Source organism: Cherax quadricarinatus, chromosome 9, assembly GCF_038502225.1.
Source record: "Cherax quadricarinatus isolate ZL_2023a chromosome 9, ASM3850222v1, whole genome shotgun sequence".
In the NCBI taxonomy this organism is placed as follows: Eukaryota; Metazoa; Arthropoda; class Malacostraca; order Decapoda; family Parastacidae; genus Cherax; species Cherax quadricarinatus.
In genome coordinates, this window is record NC_091300.1 from 10365705 (window position 1) to 10389531 (window position 23827).

At 39.0% G+C, this 23827-nt stretch overlaps 1 protein-coding gene across 2 annotated transcripts; it reads right to left on the bottom strand.

Annotated features, from left to right (window-relative positions):
• Positions 1-388: 388 nt before the first annotated feature.
• On the bottom strand, positions 389-22838 carry LOC128686211 (uncharacterized). 2 transcript variants are annotated; one of them, XM_053773035.2, is made up of 4 exons: positions 22736-22838; positions 20904-20993; positions 17345-17551; positions 389-9264 (listed from the first exon to the last, which is right to left on the bottom strand). In XM_053773035.2, the coding sequence occupies exons 2-4, from the start codon at positions 20946-20948 to the stop codon at positions 7066-7068; spliced, it is 2451 nt and encodes an 816-aa protein (XP_053629010.1). In that variant the 5' UTR covers positions 20949-20993; positions 22736-22838; the 3' UTR covers positions 389-7065. The 2 variants fall into 2 exon arrangements, with proteins under 2 accessions (XP_053629010.1, XP_053629009.1); XM_053773034.2 differs by having other exon boundaries at positions 20788-20993.
• Positions 22839-23827: the final 989 nt, after the last annotated feature.

Genomic DNA, 23827 nt, shown 5'->3' on the forward strand with positions numbered 1-23827 from the left:
TGTGCCTTCAAAAGGATGGAGCATCTTGAAGCCGATTAGTTATTTTCTTATATTTATGTGAAGTGCTCAACCACTAAGGGTTATTCAGCTCAAGGCGTGTTGAAAGCTCGATCCTCAGTCTGCTAAAAGTGCTACAGATACACACTGGTATCTGAAAAATTAAATTAAATTGGCTGAAAAACTTCTACTACTGACCATTGCAGATAAATATGGATTGTCTATGCTATTTTTCATTCATGTGTATGTGCAGAACTGATATAATATCTAAGAGCTTTCAGGTTTAAATAATATAAAATTTAAGGAAAATCACTCCACTTCATTTAGCATTTTCATACATACATTAATTTTTTTTGTCAGTGATGTACTAAAGGCTATGTAAAAAAACAAAATTAATCATATTTTTATTTGAGACAATCTAATAGAAAATTAAATGCCTCTAATAGAAAAGTATAAATGTCACTCAAATAAACATACAAAAAATATACATTATTTAAAAAAATAACTTACTGTAATCTGTAATACAGTACAATACTGTACTACATTTTGATTACAACCATGTATATCAGCGTAAGGACCCCGGAGGCCCATTTAAAGCACATGTCTCATCCACTCGCCTCTCTAGCCCTAGCAAAGACTACTGCATGTCCCAGTGCCAAGCCTCTAAATCACCAAACTCCAGTTGACATTTGAAACATATCAGCTGAGGAAATTGGAGGAAACTAGGCCACTCAGGGCCCTTAAATAGTAATGCATTTTCTAATTAAAATGCAGTATTCTAGTACAGTATTGTGGTCTGCTGGAAATGAGCCATCAGGACCGTAGCAAGAGAAGAAAAATATGTAGAATGGTGAAGAAATAACAGTGGGAATATTGTGCAGGCATTAGCCCAGCCAGAAAGATCAATCAGTACTGCTGAAAAGCATGCTGACTTAATGAGTATGACAGGATCTCTTGAGCAAAGCTTGCACCAGAAAGAGGGCTGCCAATGATTGTTTGAGGGAATGGACCAACCCTGCCACTGCATGCACACCATGTAACAGAACAAGCACCAGCAAGCAAGCTCCCAGTATAATCACAAGTGAAGGACTTTCTTCTCTCTTATCCTCAAACCCAGGTGGATGACCCATCAATGACAGGGCCCAAATTGATCTAACCAAGGTAACATGTTGCCCCACCAGACCACATAGAAGAGGAAACTTTGAAACTTTATATTGTACTGGGAGAAGTACCTTATTGAGGATGAGTCCAGCTGTGTGGGGAGAGGCACTTGGTCACATATCTTTCAGGACCAGATCTTGCCAGTTCAAATGCACTGAGGAAGATGTTACCTCACCAAGGGACAGGCATGATGTCCTCAGGTAGGTCCATTGACTAGGGAAGTCCTCCTACTACATGACATACATGTATTTTCAAGTAATACCTCTGGTTGGATTGGTGGAATACAGCCAGTTCATTGAAAATAAATAAAAACTGGTTGGGGTAGCAGCCAATTGCTTCCCCAGTCAGAATAGATATAACCTTCAATAATCCTATAGATGAAGGATGACTGTATGCAGACTCTGATAAAATCCATAAAGCTGGCATGGCACTGGATAAAGGAAGAACTACCAGAAAATTGTCTCATATGAAGATAGAATCAACTATTATGATTGGGGTTTGGATCTTTGCTTGGTTCTCAGCTGAAGACAGACATAACTAGCAAATTAATATAGTGAGGAGTGGTGAAAGGGACCCAATACTGAGCATAAGATGAATTATAGACACTGCTGGGGCCAGAGAGGTAATTACTAATTAAGGCATGACTTGTTCCAGGTGGACCCTCCAGGGCTTCAATGACAGAAAAACAATTATAAATATGAATGATAAATACTGCTGCAAGAGATTTTTTAACTGCCCAATGAATATTATGCAAAATAAGGTGGCAAAACAATTTAAATGAAAATTCTAGCAAAAAGTTATGCTGCACATTCTGTATATGAAGATAACAAAATTCAAAATATAATAAATTAAAAGGCAACTTTTAATCATTTCACATATTTGTCATCATTACTGCTTTCAATGCAGATACAGAACTGTACTTGTCTTCAACACAAAATAAAAAAGATTAAATCTAATAACCGAACTAAATATCCTTCAAAAAGGATAAACATTTCTGGAATATACATATATTTCATGGATGAAAGGCCAAATTACTCATACACTGGGAAATAAACTAGCATACAAAGAAAGAGATAAGGTAAAACCCCCAAATTCATAGTAGTTAGGTTTCTAGAGGTCCCATGTACTCTGAACCTGCAAAATACTTTTTGTTGAAGAGGTCATATCTCTAAATGTCAATTTTTTTTTTTCAACAAGTCGGCCGTCTCCCACTGAGGCAAGGTGACCCAAAAGAAAGAAAGTCCCCAAAAAGAAAAGACTTTCATCATCATTCAACGCTTTCACCTCACTCACACATAATCACTGTCTTTGTAGAGGCACCCAGATACAACAGTTTAGAAGCATATATAAAGATTTATAACATGTTAGTCTCCATTCACTCCTATCTAACACGCTCACGCAAGCTTGCTGGAAGTCCAGGCCCCTCGCCCACAAAACCTCCTTTACCTCCTCAGTCCAACCTTATCGAGGACGACCCCTACCCCGCCTTCCTTCCCCTACAGATTTATACACTCTCCATGTCATTCTACTTTGATCCATTCTCTCGAAATGACCAAACCACCTCAACAACCCCTCTTCAGCCCTCTGACTAATACTTTTATTAACTCCACACCTTCTCCTAATTCCCACATTCCAAATTCTCTGCATAATATTTACACCATACATTGCCCTTAGACAGGACATCTCCACTGCCTCCAACTGCCTCCTCGCTGCAGCATTTACAACCCAAGCTTCACACCCATATAAGAGTGTTGGTACCACTATACTTTCATACATTCCCTTCTTTGCCTTCATAGATAACGTTTTTTGTCTCCACATATACCTCAATGCACCACTCGCCATTTTTCCTTCATCAATTCTATGGTTAACCTCATCCTTCATAAACCCATCCACTGACTCGTCAACTCCCAAATATTATCTAAAAACATTCATTTCTTCCCTCTCTCCAATGTGATATCCAATTTTTCTTTATCAAAATCATTTGATACCCTCATCACTTTACTCTTATCGATGTTCACTCTCAACTTTCTACCTTTACACACCCTTTATTAAGTACTCACTGAAACTCACTTATACTGACTTAACCTCAGTAATAGTTTAATGGGTCTACCATGTCATCTCTCTTAAATTGTAACATGTGTACCATCTTCCACTTGCCTGCATTTCTTTTACCAATACTGAATATTTTTCATCAGATACAACCTCATTTAGTTTAGTTTCAATTTAACGGTACGTATATCAGGTTTCTACTTGTGAATAATGTTTAACTCTAGTATTTTTTAAATTAGTACATAATGAATATAAAAATCTCACCGTTTCCCTTGTCAGTATTTTAGTCAATATACAAACTATTTTGTGCTTGTTTATTTGAGAAACCCTTTGATAGGTTATGACCCTGTAACTCTGTAAAAAAAAATTCTTACTGATTTCTAACCTCATTTAACCCCTTAGCAGTGTTTAGAAAAATGCATTTAATTTTACCCTGTCCTTTTTCATAGGTCTAGTCTATGTCAATAGGCTTCCATTTTTTTTTTTTACTACATTTCTTTAGCAATTTTTTCTTTGGCTTAACCTGTGTGACTGTTATTTTCAGTGGCTTGTTTTTTTTATCTTTTTCATATTTTCAAATTCTCCCATATGATCTTGAATATTAAAATTCTTTAGGCACTTTATCATCTCTTAACGTTATTTTTTTCCCCTCTCTGTCTCTTTCTAATCTTCATTTGGTTTCTTTTTCAGCACAACTTACAACAGTACCAATCTTTTCTCTATTTAGACCTTCTCCTCAATAGCTTAGAAGAGACAGACTTCAGTAAAATCATTGGATATTTGAAGTACTGTATATACTGGTGTAAAAGTCAACTTTTTGAGCCTAGTATAAATATTGCTATTACAGTGAACCCTCGACCAACGATGGCATCGTATAATGTTAAATCCGCCTAGCGATACATTTTAACGCAAAAATTTTGCCTCGACTAGCGCTAAAAAACTCGACCAACGCGATTCGTTCCATTTGAGACACATCCAGTTGTGGCCTGAGCGCGCCTCACTTGTCCTGTGGGTGCCAGTGTTTACAAGCCAGCCAGCCACCGCGGTCCCATCCAAACATACAATCGGAACATTTCATGTTATCACAGCGTTTTTAGTGATTGCACCTGCAAAATAAGTCACCATGGGCCCCAAGAAAGCTTCTAGTGCCAATCCTACAGCAAAAAGGGTGAGAACTACTATGGATATGAAGAAAGAGATCATTGCTAAGTATGAAAGTGGAGTGCGTGTCTCCGAGCTGGCTAGGTTGTACACAAAACCCCAATCAACCATCGCTACTATTGTGGCCAAGAAAACGGCAATCAAGGAAGCTGTTCTTGCCAGAGGTGCAACTATGTTTTCGAAACTGAGAACGCAAGTGATAGAAGATGTTGAGAGACTGTTATTGGTGTGGATAAATGAAAAACAGATAGCAGGAGATAGCATCTCTCAAGCGATCATATGGGAAAGGCTAGGAAGTTGCATGACGATTTAATTAGAAAAATGCCTGCAACTAGTGGTGATGTGAGCGAATTTAAGGCCAGCAAAGGTTGGTTTGAGAGATTTAAGAATCGTAGTGGCATACATAGTGTGATAAGGCATGGTGAGGCTGCCAGTTTGGACCAAAAAGCAGCTGAAAAATATGTGCAGGAATTCAAGGAGTACATAGACAGTGAAGAAATGAAACCTGAACAAGTGTTTAATTGTGACGAAACAGGCCTGTTTTGGAAGAAAATGCCAAGCAGGACCTACATTACTCAGGAGGAAAAGGCACTCCCAGGACATAAGCCTATGAAAGACAGGCTTACTCTGTTGATGTGTGCTAATGCTAGTGGTGATTGCAAAGTGAAGCCTTTATTGGTGTATTACTCTGAAACTCCCAGTGTGTTCAGGAAAAACAATGTCCTCAAGACTAATTTGTGTGTGCTGTCCTTGGGGTTGGAGGTTAGTGGGGAGGATGTGGAAGAGTTGGTGGAGGAGGACAATGATGAACTAACCACTGATGAGCTGCTAGATCATCTTCAACAGCAAGAGGCCAGACCTGAGGAAACTGCTCCGGAGGAGGGGATAGAGAAATTGAGGAAGTTGCCTACTTCAAAGATTAAGGAAATGTGTGCAATGTGGCTTAAGGTGCAAACCTTTTTTGATGAAAATCACCCTGACACAGCTACTGCAAGCCGTGTTGGCAACCTGTACACTGACAATGTTGTGAAACACTTTAGAAATGTCATAAAGGAACGGGAGGTACAGGCCTCTATGGACAGATATGTTGTGCGACAGAGGTCCAGCGACTCTCAAGCTGGTCCTAGTGGCATTAAAAGAAGGGAAGTAACCCCGGAAAAGGACTTGACACCTCAAGTCCTAATGGAAGGGGATTCCCCTTCTAAACACTAACACCATCCACACTCTCCCCTCCTCCCATCCCATCAATCATCACCAGATCTTCAATAAAGGTAAGTGTCATGTAATTGTACACGTCTTCTTCAGTTTGTGTGTATTAAAATTAATATTTCATGTGGTAAAAATTTTTTTTTTCAATACTTTGGGGTGTCAGGAACGGATTCATTTGATTTCCATTATTTCTTAAGGGGAAAATTAACTCGACTAACGATAATTTCGACTAACGATGAGCTCTCAGGAACGGATTAATATTGTTGATCGAGGGTCCACTGTATATGGCAGAAGTGAAAATAAGACAGCAGCACATTATCAAAGGAGGGAAGTGACACCATTACCCTACTGGTGCTATCATGCTGTTACCAAAACTTGTAGCACAGTTGCAAGTTTTATTTGTTACTTCTTACCTGTTTTATTTTTGTTGCCCAGACATAATTTTAATAAAAAGAATGTTACATTTTATTAAAAATAATACCTAAACAACAAAAAATAGAAAAATTAAAACTGGAGAAAATAAGATGCACTGCTTCCTCCTAATAATAATGGTGCATGACAGTCCACTCAGAGCCTCTGAACTTGAGTCTGATGGATGTGATGTTGCTATTTTTTGGGTGGGGAAGGGAAGGAGGGAAAAGTTTGACCTATATATGTCTATATTTGCTGGAGCAAATATAGACAAAACCTGAATTAACACCTCAAAATTTTAGGGGTTGATTTATATGCTGGGTTAATTTGTATGCCAGCGCATATATGGTATGTCAATTTGGTACACCATGAACATGGATGTTTGAATATACAAAAAACAGTTGTATATATAACAGGTAAAATTTCATCACAGTACTGCATGTACATAAAAAAGAAGTGTAATAATATACATCACTAACATTCATAACAGCATCCTGAGAAGCAAACTTAAAGAATTTAAGCACTGTCATATGGGCAGTAGAAAATTATTGATACCAGTAAGAGTGGTGACTAGATCTGTTTCTTTAGGAATTAGCTCAGTTATCAATTATAGAAAGCCAATGTTCATAACCTTACTTATAAGGAAACAATTTTTCTTATATCTAATTACATAAAGCTGCAGAACCTACTTCAGCCTTTTTTTCTACCTACTATTGTGCTACATACACTACAATTTAGGATTGAGGATCCTCAACTCGCAAAAGCTATTTCATTCTCTCATGCAAAATGCCATATGACAGGACAAATATTAAAATACAAGCCACTAGTATATATCAGCAACCTTTCCCTCAGTTGTGGATTGTGGAGGACTCTAAACCTAGCATTTCTGGAACTGCTAGCCATTACATGGCTATGCAATGGCTAGCCATGCTAGTCATGTAATGCTAGCCATTACATGGCTAGCAGTGCTTTTGGCACTGTTAACTCTCATAAAATGTTTCAATAGTTTGAACACTGAGCAGCAACTATTTTTTTCTTACATTGGCAACAATACGTATCTTAGTATTTGTCTTTGAATCAACCTTCAATTCTTGACTTAATTTTGATATCATGACTCCACTGCCATGCTACTTTTGGATTAGCCACAGTGCCAGCAAAAAGGAGTTTCACATCACTAGAATGTAACAAGAACTTGGAATGCTCTGGACATGACAGGTTCAAATTATCCGATTCCATCACTACATCTAGCTCATAAAATGTTGAACAAAAATTTGCAGCTAGCAAAACAATGCCTGATTTGTATTTATGTATGACTGTGAAAAGACATGGAGTGTGGCTTGGATATGCAATATCTATTCTAGGCTTAATGCCCAGAAGTGGACTAATAAGAAAATCAATCATTTGTGCATTGGAATTGAAGTTTGTGTTCTTCATAAAAAAATTAAATTCTGGGATAAGGTTACCAAAAAAGAGGAACTTCAAAAAATCAGCATTCTGATTGCGATTTCTAATATTACAAATGCATAGTTTAAGTTCAACACTATCATCTTGACAAGTACTATAAACTGAATACATGCTCATGCGTTCGTAGGATATCAAACGCAGTGCTGCCGTCTTGGATCCTGCCTCTAATGTTAGGAAAAACAAATCTCTGTTGTCACTTTCATTTTGTACACTTTGTACAACAATGTCCAACTTATATCGAATCAATTCTACTGATACACGTGTCTCACGAACCTTTCTTAACTTAGCAGCTCTAAGAGGCCTACAATTTCCAAACCCAACACCTCCCCCTTTGCGGTGTTGCTTTAATATCTGGTTGTTTAAGACTCCAAGTCCAAAGTCTGCAAGAACCATGTGAACTTGACCAGGTTCTACTGATGCTTCAAAATTTTTGCAAATGCATAAATTTGGATGTAGGAGGGGAATATCATTACAAGTCCTTGATGATGATAAGCTGGTTAAAAATCCACCAGGAGTCACATATCTTTTAGCAAAACTTTTGTCAGCTACTTTACTCGTTTCACCAATTAATTGTAGAAGCATGTTATGTAAATCAATCATACTTCCTAAACGTCTCTCATTATCCCTTAAAATTCTTATCTGAACATCCCCCAAAATATCTTGTACATCTTTTGGAATAATCATAAACAAAAATGGATTAAAGGTTTCAACATGTGCTTCAGGACTTAATTGAATAAACTTGCCATATGTGTTACCATGATCCGAAAAAAGAATAGTTATGGTATTTTTTAATCTTGCAGCAAATTTCAAATACTTGGCAAGAGGATCATCCAAGGTTTGTACCCGTAATCCAGTTTCATCATGAGCAACATCAGTGATAGTTAGAGTTAAGAAAGGCTGGCCAGAATTTTGGATGGATGCTTGATACAGCTGAAGATAATCTAACACATACTCATGATGATGTCGGCCATTAAAGCACACCGCTGGCAAGTTATGAAAAGGATCTTTTTTACCGTTCGATTGAAGAATATCACAGCTAGCTAGTGTTACATCAATATCATCAATACTTGCATGTTTAAGTGCTTTTTTAAAATTTTCCCACAAAGCTTGGCCATAGAGTGTGTCATTAATGACTTTCAGGTCTTTTATTAATCCCCATTCCCAGTTCCAACATAAATCTTCAAGCCAGAGTGTCCGATATCCCTTCTTCTTAAAAAGACCAAACAGCTGTGAAACTGGTAAAGGGTATCTAGGAACATCATATGTACCAAAAGGAATCTCTGTAACATTTACATAACCTGAGAAAAGACCCTGAAGGCTTTCATAGGTTCTTTGTTTCAATGCCTGAAAGAACTGAAAATCAAACACTGCAGGATTAACTTCCTCATATAAATCTTCAAAAAATCTAACTGTCCTTGGTAATGACCTGTAAAAGTGAGCTCGAGATAAAGAATCTATCATCACAAAATTAATATTTACATTATTATTTTTTGCCTTATATGTTTGCACAATATTCGTAAATTTTCTAGGATAAAGAAACAGTTGGGTGTATGACTCTAAATTTTCATGGGCATAGTCTTCATCATACTGAGGTTGTCCAAAGTCTTCCACCAGATCAGAAGTGTTGAAACATTTTATGAAAACAAAACCAAAGTGCCCTTCTTGCTGAAAGTGAGATGTAAGTGCTCTTTTTAAGTTACTTGGTTTGATTTGCTGCCATTTAATTTCTGCTACCTCATTATTAAAAACACCAATATAATGGTTTAAATTTCTACACTGCAGAGGCGATCTGCATGATATACTCCCAGATTCCTGAAATGAAATAAACATTATTTGCATCAGTATTTACTCATTTTAAAATCTTAAGAAATATTAAACCAAATTTAAAATCATAACTTAAATTATGGTTACAAACATACTTACCCAAAACATGAAATTTCATTTGTGAGCTAGTACTACAATCACATACAATTTTAAATTTATAAATGTAAATAGCTCTAAAACTAAGTCCATTTCACAAGAAACTTGTTTTTGCCCAAAATATAATAATGAGCAAAAAGCACATAAAAGCAGACAGGAAAGAAGTTATGGAAAAAAACAGCAAGCTGATAAAATATAAGTAATTTTTAAGAGAAATAATGTAACCATGGTAGACAGAATGATATACAGTAGTGTATTTCCACCATGGCACCGAGTGGAAAGGAAATTTGCTTCCATAATTTGAAGGCAATTCTCATAAACATGAAACTGGGTTTCCAGTTTAGGCAAACAGCAACAGCCTAGTCAGCCTACAAGCCAACATAACTATCACATTCTGACTTATCTGGCTCCTTCTGAAGAAATGTGTCAAGTTTTTTCCTGAAGTTATTAATTGTGGTAATAACCTGATATAAATAACAAAAAAAAGGCACAATACCGTGACTGGAACGATACACAAATAACCGGCACACAGAAGAGAGGAGCTTCGACGATGTTTCGGTCCGACTTGGACCATTTACAAAGTCACACTAACGAGAAGTGGAGCAGGACGGGTATATATAGGCAGGAAGAGGTAGTGGTGGTGGTGGTGGTAGTAGTAGTAGTAGTGGTAGTGATATATACTGTGGCTTACATGCTAACACTATATTATCTAATTGTGATTACAATGCCACCTACAGTATTTTTCACTGAATTTATAATGTACCTATCACTTTAATAATCTATGGCACTAACTGTCCATGGGCAACTATGAAAATGCTCACCTATGTTCTGTACTCTACGTATATACATCTTTTCTTTTTTTTCAACACACCAGCCGCATCCCATTAAGGTGGGGTGGCCCAAAAAGAAAAACGAAGTTTCTCCTTTTCTTCTTACTTCTTTCAACAAACTGGCCATATCCCACCGAGGCAGGGTGGCCCAAAAAGAAAAACGGGTTACTAGACCCATGCTCCCGGCATTTTAGTTGACTCTTACGACACCCATGGCTTACGGAGGAAGAATTCTGTTCCACTTCCCCATGGAGATAGGTGAAAATAAACAAGAACAAGAACTAGTAAGAAAAATAGAAGAAAACCCAGAAGGGTCTGTACATATATATGCTTGTACATGCATACGTAGTGTGACCTTAATGTAAGTAGAAGTACCAAGACCTACCTGAAATCTTGCATGTTTATGAGACAAGAAAGACACCAGCAATCCTACCATCATGTAAAACAATTACAGGCTTTCCTTTTACACTCGCTTGGAAGGATTGTAGTATGTACCTCCCTGGGCAGTTGCTGTCTACTAACCTGATGCCGAGGGAGGGAGAGGGGGAGGGGGAGGGAGAGGGGGAGGGAGAGGGAGAGGAAGAGGGGGAGGGAGAGGAAGAGGGGGAGGGAGAGGAAGAGGGGGAGGGAGAGGGGGAGGGAGAGGGGGAGGGAGAGGGGGAGGGAGAGGGGGAGGGAGAGGGGGAGGGAGAGGGGGAGGGAGAGGGGGAGGGAGAGGGGGAGGGAGAGGGGGAGGGAGAGGGAGAGGGGGAGGGAGAGGGAGAGGGGGGGGGGGAGGGAGAGGGGGAGGGAGAGGGAGGGGGGAGGGGAGAGGGGGGGAGGGAGGGGGAGAGGGGGAGAGGGGGAGGGGCAGAGGGGGAGGGGGGGGAGAGGGGGAGAGGGAGGGGGAGGGGAGAGGGGGAGGGGAGAAGGGGAGGGGAGAGGGGGAGGGGAGAGGGGGATGGGAGAGGGGGGAGAGGGGCATGGGAGAGGGGGAGGGGGAGGGGGAGGGGAAGAGGGGGAGGGGAAGAAGGGGAGGGGAGGGGGGAGGAGGGGAGGAGGGGAGGGGGGAGGAGGGGAGGGGAGGGGGGAGGAGGGGAGGGGGAGGAGGGGAGGGGGGAGGAGGGGAGGGGGAGGAGGGGAGGGGGGAGGGGGGTGGAGGGGAGGGAGAGGGGGAGTGTGTGTGTACTCACCTAGTTGAGGTTGCAGGGGTCGAGTCCTAGCTCCTGGCTCCACCTCTTCACTGGTCGCTACTAGGTCCCTCTCCCTGAACCGTGAGCTTTATCATACCTCTGCTTAAAGCTATGTATGGATCCTGCCTCCACTACATCGCTTCCCAAACTATTCCACTTACTGACTACTCTGTGGCTGAAGAAATACTTCCTAACATCCCTGTGATTCATCTGTGTCCTCAACTTCCAACTGTGTCCCCTTGTTGCTGTGTCCCATCTCTGGAACATCCTGTCTCTGCCCACCTTGTCAATTCCTCTCAGTATTTTGTATGTTGTTATCATGTCCCCCATCTCTCCTGTCCTCCAGTGTTGTCAGATTGATTTCCCTTAACCTCTCCTCGTAGGACATACCTCTTAGCTCTGGAAGTAGTCTTGTTGCAAACCTTTGCACTTTCTCTAGTTTCTTTACGTGCTTGGCTAGGTGTGGGTTCCAAACTGGTGCCGCATACTATAATATGGGCCTAACGTACACGGTGTACAGGGTCCTGAACGATTCCTCATTAAGATGTCGGAATGCTGTTCTGAGGTTTGCTAGGCGCCCATATGCTGCAACAGTTATTTGGTTGATGTGTGCCTGGTTTATACTCACCCCAAGATCTTTTTCCTTGAGTGAGGTTTGTAGTCTCTGGCCCCCTAGTCTGTACTCCGTCTGCGGTCTTCTTTGCCCTTCCCCAATCTTCATGACTTTGCATTTGGGGGGGTTGAACTCCAGGAGCCAATTGCTGGACCAGGTCTGCAGCCTGTCCAGATCCCTTTGTAGTTCTGCCTGGTCTTCGATCGAATGAATTCTTCTCATCAACTTCACGTCATCTGCAAATAGGGACACTTTGAAGTCTATTCCTTCCGTCATGTCGTTCACAAATACCAGAAACAGCACTGGTCCTAGGACTGACCCCTGTGGGAACCCGCTGGTCACAGGTGCCCACCATGACACCTCGCCACATGCCATGACTCGCTGCTGTCTTCCTGACAAGTATTCCCTGATCCATTGTAGTGCCTTCCCTGTTATCCCTGCTTGGTCCTCCAGTTTTTGCACCAATCTCTTGTGTGGAACTGTGTCAAACGCCTTCTTGCAGTCCAAGAAAATGCAATCCACCCACCCCTCTCTCTCTTGTCTTACTGCTGTTACCATGTCATGGAACTCTAGTAGGTTTGTGACACAGGATTTCCCATACCTGAAACCATGTTGGCTGCTGTTGATGAGATCATTCCTTTCCAGGTGTTCCACCACTCTTCTCCTGATAATCTTCTCCATGACTTTGCATACTATACATGTCAGTGACACTGGTCTGTTGTTTAGTGCTTCATGTCTGTCTCCTTTTTAAAGATTGGGACTACATTTGCTGTCTTCCATGCCTCAGGCAATTTCCCCATTTTGATAGATGTATTGAATATTGTTGTTAGGGGTACACATAGCGCCTCTGCTCCCTCTCTCAGGACCCATGGAGAGATGTTATCTGGCCCCATTGCCTTTGAGGTATCTAGCTCACTCAGAAGCCTCTTCACTTCTTCCTCGGTTGTGTGTACTGTGTCCAGCACTTGGTGGTGTGCCCCACCTCTCCGTCTTTCTAGAGCCCCTTCTGTCTCCTCTGTGAACACTTCTTTAAATCTCTTGTTGAGTTCCTCACATACCTCACCATCATTTCTTGTTGTCTCTCCTCCTTCCTTCCTTAGCCTGATTACCTGGTCCTTGACTGTTGTTTTCCTCCTGATGTGGCTGTATAACAGCTTCGGGTCAGATTTGGCTTTCTCTGCTATGTCGTTTTCATATTGTCGTTGGGCCTCCCTTCTTATCTGTGCAAATTCATTTCTGGCTCTACGACTACTCTCCTTATTCTCCTGCCCTTAGACAGGACAACTCCACTGCCTCCAGCCGCCTCCTCGCTGCAGCATTTGCAACCCAAGCTTCACACCCATGTAAGAGTATTGGTACCACTATACTTTTGTACATTCCCTTCCTTGCCTCCATGGATAACATTTTTTGTCTCCACAGATACCTCAATGCACCACTCACATTTTTTCCTTCATCAATTCTATGGTTAACCTCAACCTTCATAAACCCATCCACTGACAAGTCAACTCCCAAATACATATATGAAAACATTCACTTCTTCCATATTCCCTCTCTCCAATATGATATCCAATTTTTCTTTATCTAACTCATTTGATACCCTCATCACCTTGCTCTTATCTATGTTCACTTTCAACTTTCTACCTTTACACACCCTCCCAAACTTGTCCACTAACCTTTGCAACTTTTCTTTAGAATCTCCCATAAGCACAATATCATCAGCAAAAAGAAACTGTGTCAATTTCCATTTTGTATTTGATTCCCAATAATTTAATCCCACCCCTCTCCCCAGCACCCTAGCATTTACTTCTTTTACAACCCCATCTACAAATATATTAAACAACCATGGTGACATTACACACCCCTGTCTAAGACCTACTTTTACCAGGAAGTAGTCTCCCTCTCTTCAACACACCCTAACCTGAGCCTGGCTATCCTCATAAAAACTCTTTACAGCATTTAGTAACTTACTACCTATTCCATATAACGCAACTTCTGCAACATTGCTCCCCTATCCACTCTTTCATATACCTTTTCTAAATCCATAAGGGCAAAGAAAACTTCCCTACCTTTATCTAAATACTGTTCACATATATGCTTCAATGTAAACACTTGATCTACACATCCCCTACCCACTTTAAAACTTCCTTGCTCATCTGCAATCCTACATTCTGTTTTGCTTCTAATTCTTTCAATAATAACACTACTGTACACTTTTCCTGGTATTCTCAGTAAACTTATTCCCCTATAATTTTCACAACCTCCTTTGTCCCCCCCCCCCCTTTTTTTTTTCAACAAGTCGGCCGTCTCCCACCGAGGCAGGGTGACCCAAAAAAGAAAGTCCCCAAAAAGAAAATACTTTCATCATCATTCAACACTTTCACCTCACTCACACATAATCACTGTTTTTGCAGACATGCTCAGAACACAACAGTTTAGAAGCATATATGTATGAAGATACACAACATATCCCTCCAAACTGCTAATATCCTGAAACCCCTCCTTTAGAGTGCAGGCATTGTACTTCCCATTTCCAGGACTCAAGTCCGGCTATATAAAAATAACCGGTTTCCCTGAATCCCTTCACTAAATATTACCCTGCTCACACTCCAACAGATCGTCAGGTCCCAAATACCATTCGTCTCCATTCGCTCCTATCGAGCACGCTCATGCACCCCTGCTGGAAGTCCAAGCCCCTCGCCCATAAAACCTCCCTTACCCCTTCCTTCCAACCTTTTCGAGGACGACCCCTACCCCGTCTTCCTTCTCCTACCGATTTAAATGCTCTCCATGTCATTCTACTTTGATCCATTCACTCTAAATGACCAAACCAACTCAACAACCCCTCTTCAGCCCTCTCACTAATACTTTTATTAACTCCACACCTTCTCCTAATTTCCACACTCCGAATTTTCTGCCACATTGTTCCCCTATCCACTCTATCATATGCCTTTTCTAAATCCATAAATGCAATAAACACTTCCCTACCTTTATCTAAATACTGTTCACATATATGCTTCAATGTAAACACTTGATCTACACATCCCCTACCCACTTTGAAACCTCCTTGCTCATCTGCAATCCTACAGTCTGTCTTACTTCTAATTCTTTCAATTATAACCCTACCGTACACTTTTCCTGGTATACTCAGTAAACTTATTCCTCTATAATTTTTACAATCTCTTTTGTTCCCCTTCCCTTTATACATGTATAAAGGGACCTTCTCCTCTTTCATACATTTATTAAACAAAAGTACCAACCACTCCAATACTATATCCCCCCCTGCTTTTAACATTTCTGTCATGATCCCATCAGTTCCAGCTGCTTTACCCCCTTTCATTCTATGTAATGCCTCACGTACCTCCCCCACACTCGCATCCTGCTCTTCTTCACTCCTAAAAGATGGTATACTTCCCTGGCCAGTGCATGAAATTACCGCCTCCCTTTCTTCCTCATCATTTAAAAGTTCCTCAAAATATTCTCGCCATCTACCTAATACCTCCATCTCCTCATCTACTAACTCCCCTACTCTGTTTTTAACTGACAAATCCATACATTCCCTAGGCTTTCTTAACTTGTTTAACTCACTCCAAAATTTTTTCTTATTTTCATTAAAATTTCTTGACAGTGCCTCTCCCACTCTATCATCTGCTCTCCTTTTGCACTCTCTCACCACTCTCTTCACCTTTCTTTTACTCTCCATATACTCTGCTCTTCTTATAACACTTCTGCTTTGTAAAAACCTCTCATAAGCTAACTTTTTCTCTTTTATCACACCCTTTACTTCATCATTCCACCAATCACTACTCTTTCCTCCTGCCCCCACCCTCCTATAACCACAAACTTCTGCCCCACATTCTAATACTGCATTTTTAAAACTATTCCAACCCTCTTCAACCCCCCCACTATTCATCTTTGCACTAGCCCACCTTTCTGCCAATAGTCGCTTGTATCTCGCCCGAACTTCCTCCTCCCTTAGTTTATACACTTTCACCTCCCTCTTACTTGTTGTTGCCACCTTCCTCTTTTCCCATCTACCTCTTACTCTAACTGTAGCTACAACTAAATAATGGTCCGATATATCAGTTGCTCCTCTATAAACATGTACATCCTGGAGCCTGCCCATCAACCTTTTATCCACCAATATATAATCTAACAAACTACTTTCATTACGTGCTACATCATACCTTGTATATTTATTTATCCTCTTTTTCATAAAATATGTATGTACCTGAAATCTTGCATGTTTATGAGACAGAAAAAAAGGACACCAGCAATCCTACCATCATGTAAAACAATTACAGGCTTTCGTTTTACACTCACTTGGCAGGACGGTAGTACCTACCTGGGCGGTTGCTGTCTACCAACCTACTACCTATAATATATACATACATATACATATATACATACATACATACACAGTATAAGTGCTCTCAGGCAATCCCAGTAACATTGCTTGTTTGACTGAATCTATGAAAGCAATGATTTTTAGTCGTTTTTTCCAAGACCTTGTGGGATTACCATTGGTCACTGCTTACTGTCTTGTAAAATTAACCCTTAAACTGTCTAAACGTAGATCTACGTTCAGAGCACTACGCATGTCAATGTAGATCTACATTTGGACAGTTTAAGGGTTAATATCCAACAAAGTACAGTGGACCCCCGCTTAACGATCACCTCCCAATGCGACCAATTATGTAAGTGTATTTATGTAAGTGCATTTGTACGTTTATGTTTGGGGGTCTGAAATGGACTAATCTACTTCACAATATTCCTTATGGGAACAAATTCGGTCAGTACTGGGACCTGAACATACTTCTGGAATGAAAAAATATCGTTATCCGGGGGTCCACTGTATACACAAATTTCCTCTCTTAACACTAACTATTTTATATTTTCAATAAATTTATTCCTCTCTGACCAGAAATTTTGCCCTGATGCCATTAAAATTATACATTTAAATATCATACAGTGGTACCACGGGATACGAACTTAATTCATTCCAGAAGGCTGTTCGAGTGCCAATACCGAACGAATTTGTTCCCATAAAGAATAATGTAAATTAGATTAATCCGTTTCAGACCCCCAAAAATACACTTACAAAAGCACTTACATTAATACACTTACATAATTGCTCGAGTTTTGAGCTGTTTGTATCCTGAGGTACCACTGTATTTTGTTTATATGGTTTACATGTCAACACAGGCCATCGTGAAGGCAATATACTTTTAGATTAAAAGGCTTCTATTGTGAAAAAGCAAATGTGATACACATCCATAAGTAATTTTCCAATATCTAACATTCACAGTGTGTCAATAAATATGTAAAAGAAGTAGCAAGAGAGTAATTATGCTACTTACCAACACACAAAAAGTAACTTTTGCCTGATGACTGCAATTAGGGGGCTTGCTGCTAAAAAATAAAGTTTGCACAAGTGAACACAAACCACGAGGAGCAGGAAGATGGTGGCATGAGGCTCTGTGAGAACTGTAATGCCGAGATGACGATCCCAAATATGTTTTGACACAACTTGGTACTTCACTTTCTTCATTGAGATTTGTTAATGGCTGAAAATAAATAATTTTTTGTAACTTTTGTATTGCATATAGGCTATTACACAGTGAATACATATACCATCCCTATCATAGCCAATTATACAAATGCAGTACAGCTTTAGCAAGTGAAATGCTGACAAGGATTAATTGGAAAATGAAAGTATTCTTTAATGGGTATATGGGTGACAGAGTGATAGAAGGCAACAGATAAGGAATTTGAAAGAGTGCAATTTGTATAGGCATTGTTACAGAATGATCATCCCTGAGTTCTGATGGCTTTCGAACGAGGCAAAATTGTTCACCCTATTGAACATTTCCTACTGAGAGGTAAAATAGCAGGAAGCCAGTGGCTGACTGACATCTCTTTCCTTGGGAAATTGCTTATAGTGAGTACAGGCTGAACAAACTCATTGCCCTATACACATTAGTCCACTGAACGTATACAGGAATTTATTAACAGTTTCTGATTAAAGTCAATGTATATAAAGAAGGAAGTTCCTAGAAGAAACAAATCTATGGAGCAGTAAAGGTATTAGAGCTGATCATCACCTTTGGCAAACTATTAGATATCTTTTAGTATTGTGAAAAGCTGAGCTAACTAATGCATCATGACTTGAATTCTCTCCAGTACAGCAATCATGTATGTATCTGGTATGAGTAATATCAACAAATGCATAAAACAACACAAATAAAGTTTAAGAAAATTTTTTATAATACTTTATTTTGACACTCTCACATTAGTATAATAAATTACAGTGCCCTACTCACTTAGTTGGTCTACAGTTATGAACAGTTGTGAACCACTTAATTAAATCATACAGTACAGTGGACCCCCGCTTAACGATCAGCTCCCAATGCGACCAATTATGTAAGTGTATTTATGTAAGTGCGTTTGTATGTGTATGTTTGGGGGTCTGAAATGGACTAATCTAATTCACAATATTCCTTATGGGAACAAATTCAGTCAGTAGTGGCACCTGAACATACTTCTGGAATGAAAAAATATCGTTAACCGGGGGTCCACTGTACTTTGTCCAGATCTTGTTTACTATTACAATGAAAAGTTTGGCATTGGGGCACTGAGGGCATCACCATCACTGTACTTGCTTAGGGACCTGGCACTGCGAGTGAATACAAAATAATCTGTCTTTACTGAGGGCACTTTTTTTCCAAGATTTGTTTCTTGAGTTTTGATCAGTAACATGCTGACCATAGTACATGTCAGAGTGAATGAGTTCTACATCAATATTTGCATGCATGTCAAAATTAATATGGGAAACTTATGGCTATGATTGAACAATAAAAGAAGAGATATTGTTGATACAGTTGTATTATTAAGCCTAAAGCTAAAAGTAATATAGCCTGAGCTTTTTTTTTTATGGAGAAGTTGAGCTAAGGTAGACAGCTGTAGACTTAGTTATCCGCATGACCTGGTCTTTGATCAGGCCTCCTAGGTAGGAAAAGAAATATTACATGATTGAGAACTATTAAAAAATACATACAAGGGTAAAAGAATAGGTAGTAGGTTGGTAGACAGCAACCACCCAGGGAGGTACTACCGTCCTGCCAAGTGAGTGTAAAACCTGTAATTGTTTTACATGATGGTAGGGTTGCTGGTGTCCATTTTTCTGTCTCATGAACATGCAAGGTGTCAGGTATGTCTTGCTACGTCTATTTACACTTAGGTCACACTACACATACATGTACAAGCATATATATACACACCCCTCTGGGCTTTCTTCTATTTTCTTTCTAGTTCTTCTTCTTGTTTATTTCCTCTTATCTCCATGGGGAAGTGGAACAGAATTCTTCCTCTGTAAGCTATGCGTATTGTAAGAGGCAACTAAAATGCCAGAATCAAGGGGCTAGTAACCCCTTCTCCTGTATAAATTACTAAATTTGAAGAGAAACTTTCGTTTTTCTTTTTGGGCCACCCTGCCTTGGTGGGATACGGCCGGTTTGTTGAAAAGAAAAAAAAAAAAAGGGTAAAAGCATGTGCATACTACATGTAAGTAGGAATTTCTAGCATGTATTTACATGTCATTTTACGTATCCATGAGACACAAAAAAAAGATTAGCAATCTGGCCAAGTGCAAAAAAATTTATCAGATTTTTCTTTCACACTCATAGAAGGGCAAAAGACCAAAAGCTCCAGCTATGGGCCAACATACGACTAAGACCTGCATGAGGAAACACTTGTCCTGTTTCCTGGCAAACCTTACCAACCAACAACAGTAGTACTGTACCTCCCTGGATGGTTGCTGTCATTACTATTATTATTATAATCAAAAAGAAGCGCTAAGCCACAAGGGCTATACAGCGCTGCTGGTTGCTGTCAACCATCCTACTACTGGAGTTTAAATTCTGTGACATTTTTATTAGGTAGTTAATACAGCATCTGAGAAGAATCTGGATAGCTAATTTTTCAATTTTGTACCTTCTACCTGCTGTGCCCTTCCTTACAACTTTTTTACATTCCTGTGCAAAATACTGTATTAAATAATTACATATCAAGTGATTTTAATTCTTTTTATGAATCTCATCTTTTGTAAGACACTACATAATTTTTTTTATTTATACAGCTACTCTGATAACATCTTATTTAGTTGCTAGAGTATAAACTTAAGAATAATGTGCTATCTGATTCCTGTTTCTTGTTTGTCTGACATTAATGTAACTTTGATTTTGTAATAACATAATATTATATAAAGTTTATCCTTGATCATCTGTAGTAGTGGCAATATAAGTTCCAGTACTGTCTTTCCATTGGAATTGTGAACCTTTTATATATAATTACAAATACTGTACTGCATACCTGTACTGCACAGAATTATTTTGTTGTTCCTCTATTTTAAGAAGCATGCTTGTGTTGGAGATGGGAAGATTATTTCAATACATACATACTTGTTTATAGTTCTGAGTGGTGCCTGTCTAGCTCTGTTTGGAAAGTTATGTATTGGTTCCCAGGATGGTCACTTATTCACTACAAGTTACCAAGATTTTTTGCAAGCTTGTTTGTTGTTTTTTGTTTGTAGGCCACTGATCTTAGTAAATTGTAAGGCTATACCCTCTTTTTATGTATTGTAAGCTTCTACAGTGAACTTTTTTAAAATTTATGTTAACAATCCATGTACACAAACTAGAAAGTTCTAAAAGAAATAGCTTCACTAAAAGAAAGTCTCACTAAAAAAAATATTATACTGTTGTCAAATTAAGAGTTGCAGTGCTCAAATAAGACAAAATCCTACCTGCATAATATTGACATTTGTCAGTCTTGGAGGCTGGTCCAGCTGCAAGGCTCGAAAAAGCTGTGATATCAAAAGCATTAGGGAGAGTAAAATTGAAACCAATATAGTTCGTTTACCAGGCTGGAGCCTACGAGACTTGATGTTGGTGGGAAGAATAGCATACGTGTCACCTGAACTATGATGATACATGGTGGTGAAGATGGAACCTGAAAAAAAAAATTATTAATCATATAAAATATCACCTGAATGTCAATGTAAATAATAAGCAAAGTGAGTGGTACTAGTGTATTTTAAATTACAATACAAAATATTATCTGATAGTACATGTATCTAATTATACATGATACATGAAGGTTGAAGGAAAGCTGGAAGAACACGAAAGAAGTAGATGAAAACAGCAGGTTTCAGGATTTGTTCGATATAGTTCACCGTCATCAAGATGACAGTAAGGTAAGGCGGTGGATCATAGCCTGGTAGGCAAAACTCTCACTTCACATGCTGAGTGTCCATAAGTCAATTCCCAGCAAGGGTGGAAATACTGGTGTGTTTCCTTACACCTGTTGTCCCATTCACCTAGCAAGCCAGTAGGTACCTGGTGTGGATCGCATGTGTGGGGGATCGCATGGTGTGGATCGCATCTTGGGGGGACAAGATTGAAGACCCCAACAGAAATCAGACAGACAGTTCCTCGATGACACACTGCCTTTCTTGGGTTATCCTGAATGGCTAACCCTCCGGAGTTAAAAATCCAAACAAAAGCTTATTTTATCAATCGCTAGCGCACTCAGCTCACTCACTGAGGTCCGGGGATCAGTCCCCCAGTATGGCTGGAAAACATTAGGATGTGTTTTCACAAGATACCTGCTGTCCCCATTCACCCATCAGTAAAATGGGAACCTGGATGTTAGGTGACTGGTGTGGGTCTCATCCTGGAACAAAACTGACCTAATTTGCCTGAAATGCCCTGCGTGACAAGGGGATTTCTATATACAGCAGTAAGTCATTGATGTCAGCTAGGACTGTCTACCTTGTACATATATGTATTTGTAGAAATAAAGGTGTTATTATTATTATTTTATCCTAGCTTTGTAGCAGTTGGCAGATGGGGAACCTATGGACTCTTCAGGCAATTCCAGATTTTAGAGCATTTTATGCATATTTGAGTTTTAACACAGGTTGAGCCAGACAGAAGTTATCAAGCAGATTTTTGTCTTGTTATGCCTATTAGTTTTGTTGCAGCTATCATGGTTTATACTACAATTGTTTTTCCTGTATATATAGTATGTACAGTAATATATATGTACTACTGGACGTAAGTCACTTTGACTTTCGTAGGTTATCCTAGGTAATTGACACATACGTTACCAGGTATGTTAATTGTACTTGTGTGTACCGGTACCTAAATGAGGTTACTAAATTGGGTAATTGCTATTACTGGTCTTAGATGATTTGTTGAAGTCGATACCTAGGTACAAATACCACAGGTGAGGTAAGGATAGATTACTTAGTGCAATGTTAGTACTGTCTGAGGTACATATTAACTTATCTTTAAGAGACTAAGTGACTTCATTTAGGTACAGGTACACCTAAGTACAATAACCATATTTAGTGTAAATTACCTAGGATAACTAAAAAAAAAAAGATTTCTATTGGGGTCCTTGAATCTCTATTGGGGTCCTAAAGCAACTGGGGTCAGTGCCTGAGGTAATGGAAGGTAATCAAGTTTGATTCAAGAAACAGGAAGCATGATCAATTCCTTGGATCAGGGGAAATTTATTAAAAAAAAAAATGAAAAAGATACGCGAGCAGCCTCTAGCATGCACAGCAACATTGATTCAATATACACAAGTTATCAACGCAACACTTATTTATACAGCTGACACCAGAAACACTCGTAGTTTTCCCCCAGTAAAGCTTATCTTAGCTATATTAAAAGGTGATATGTTACTAGTGTTGGTAGTAGTGTGTGTCAAGCCTGGGAGGTGTCACCACCACCACCATCATGGACAACATCACGTCATCAACGTATTGACGTCATTCATCTTCATTCATAACACGATGAGTAACAATAATAATAATATTAATAACTATAATAATAATAAGAGTAATAATAATAATAACAGTAATAATAATAATAATAATAATAATAATAATAATAATAATAATAATAATAATAATAATAATAATATTACTTATATTACTACTACTACTACTATACTACTACTACTACTACTACTACTACTACTACTAATAATAATAATAATAATAATAATAATAATAATAATAATAATAATAATAATAATAATAATAATAATAATAATAATAATAATAAGGAAGTAGGGGTATTAATGTTGCAGTTTTATAGCTAGTATAAGCACGCCTCTGGCAAGACAGTGATGGAGTGAATGATGATGAAAGTTTTTCTTTTTCGGGCCACCCTGCCTTGGTGGGAATTGGCCGATGTGTTAATAAATAATAATAATAATAATAATAATAATAGTGGTCAAGACTGCTGTCACATCCAGGGGAAAAAACGCTGTATGTACATGAACGTTGGATTTTAAGGATGCAAAAAAAAAAAAAATAGGTACAATTACACAATTTTTTGGATAATTTCAAATGTCATAAATAGGAACATTTATAAATTACCTAGGATAACCCCCAGAAAAGGTCAACCAATGTGACCTATGGCCATTTGGGTCAATGACCACAATCAACCTAACTAAAGATTTCCATCCCCATGTGGGTTGTTCCGCATTAAGATCGTCTGTTTACCAATGTTTTGAAATAAATTATATATATATATATATATATATATATATATATATATATATATATATCAAATATATCAATTCGGACTTCATGGTCTGGTGTGTTACACATCAGAAGAGAAGTATGCTAGACATGAGGAGGTCAACGACATTATAAAGAGACGCCTCGCCACAGCCTGTTGCTCAGTCCAACGGGAACCCCAAGTGGAGTTAGAATGATAACAAATTCTCACTACAGGCAGCACACTCCACCAATATTCAATACACTC

Bases quoted from the DNA above. Each gene is read 5' to 3' on its own strand.
- LOC128686211 (XM_053773034.2), bottom strand. From the start codon at position 20,976: ATGTATCATCATAGTTCAGGTGACACGTATGCTATTCTTCCCACCAAC. The intron at 17,552-20,787 runs GTAGGATTTTGT...ATTTATTTTCAG, and splicing joins CAAATGTCAATATTATGCAG to CCATTAACAAATCTCAATGA. The intron at 9,265-17,344 runs GTAAGTAGCATA...ATTTCATTTCAG, and splicing joins AAGTTACTTTTTGTGTGTTG to GAATCTGGGAGTATATCATG.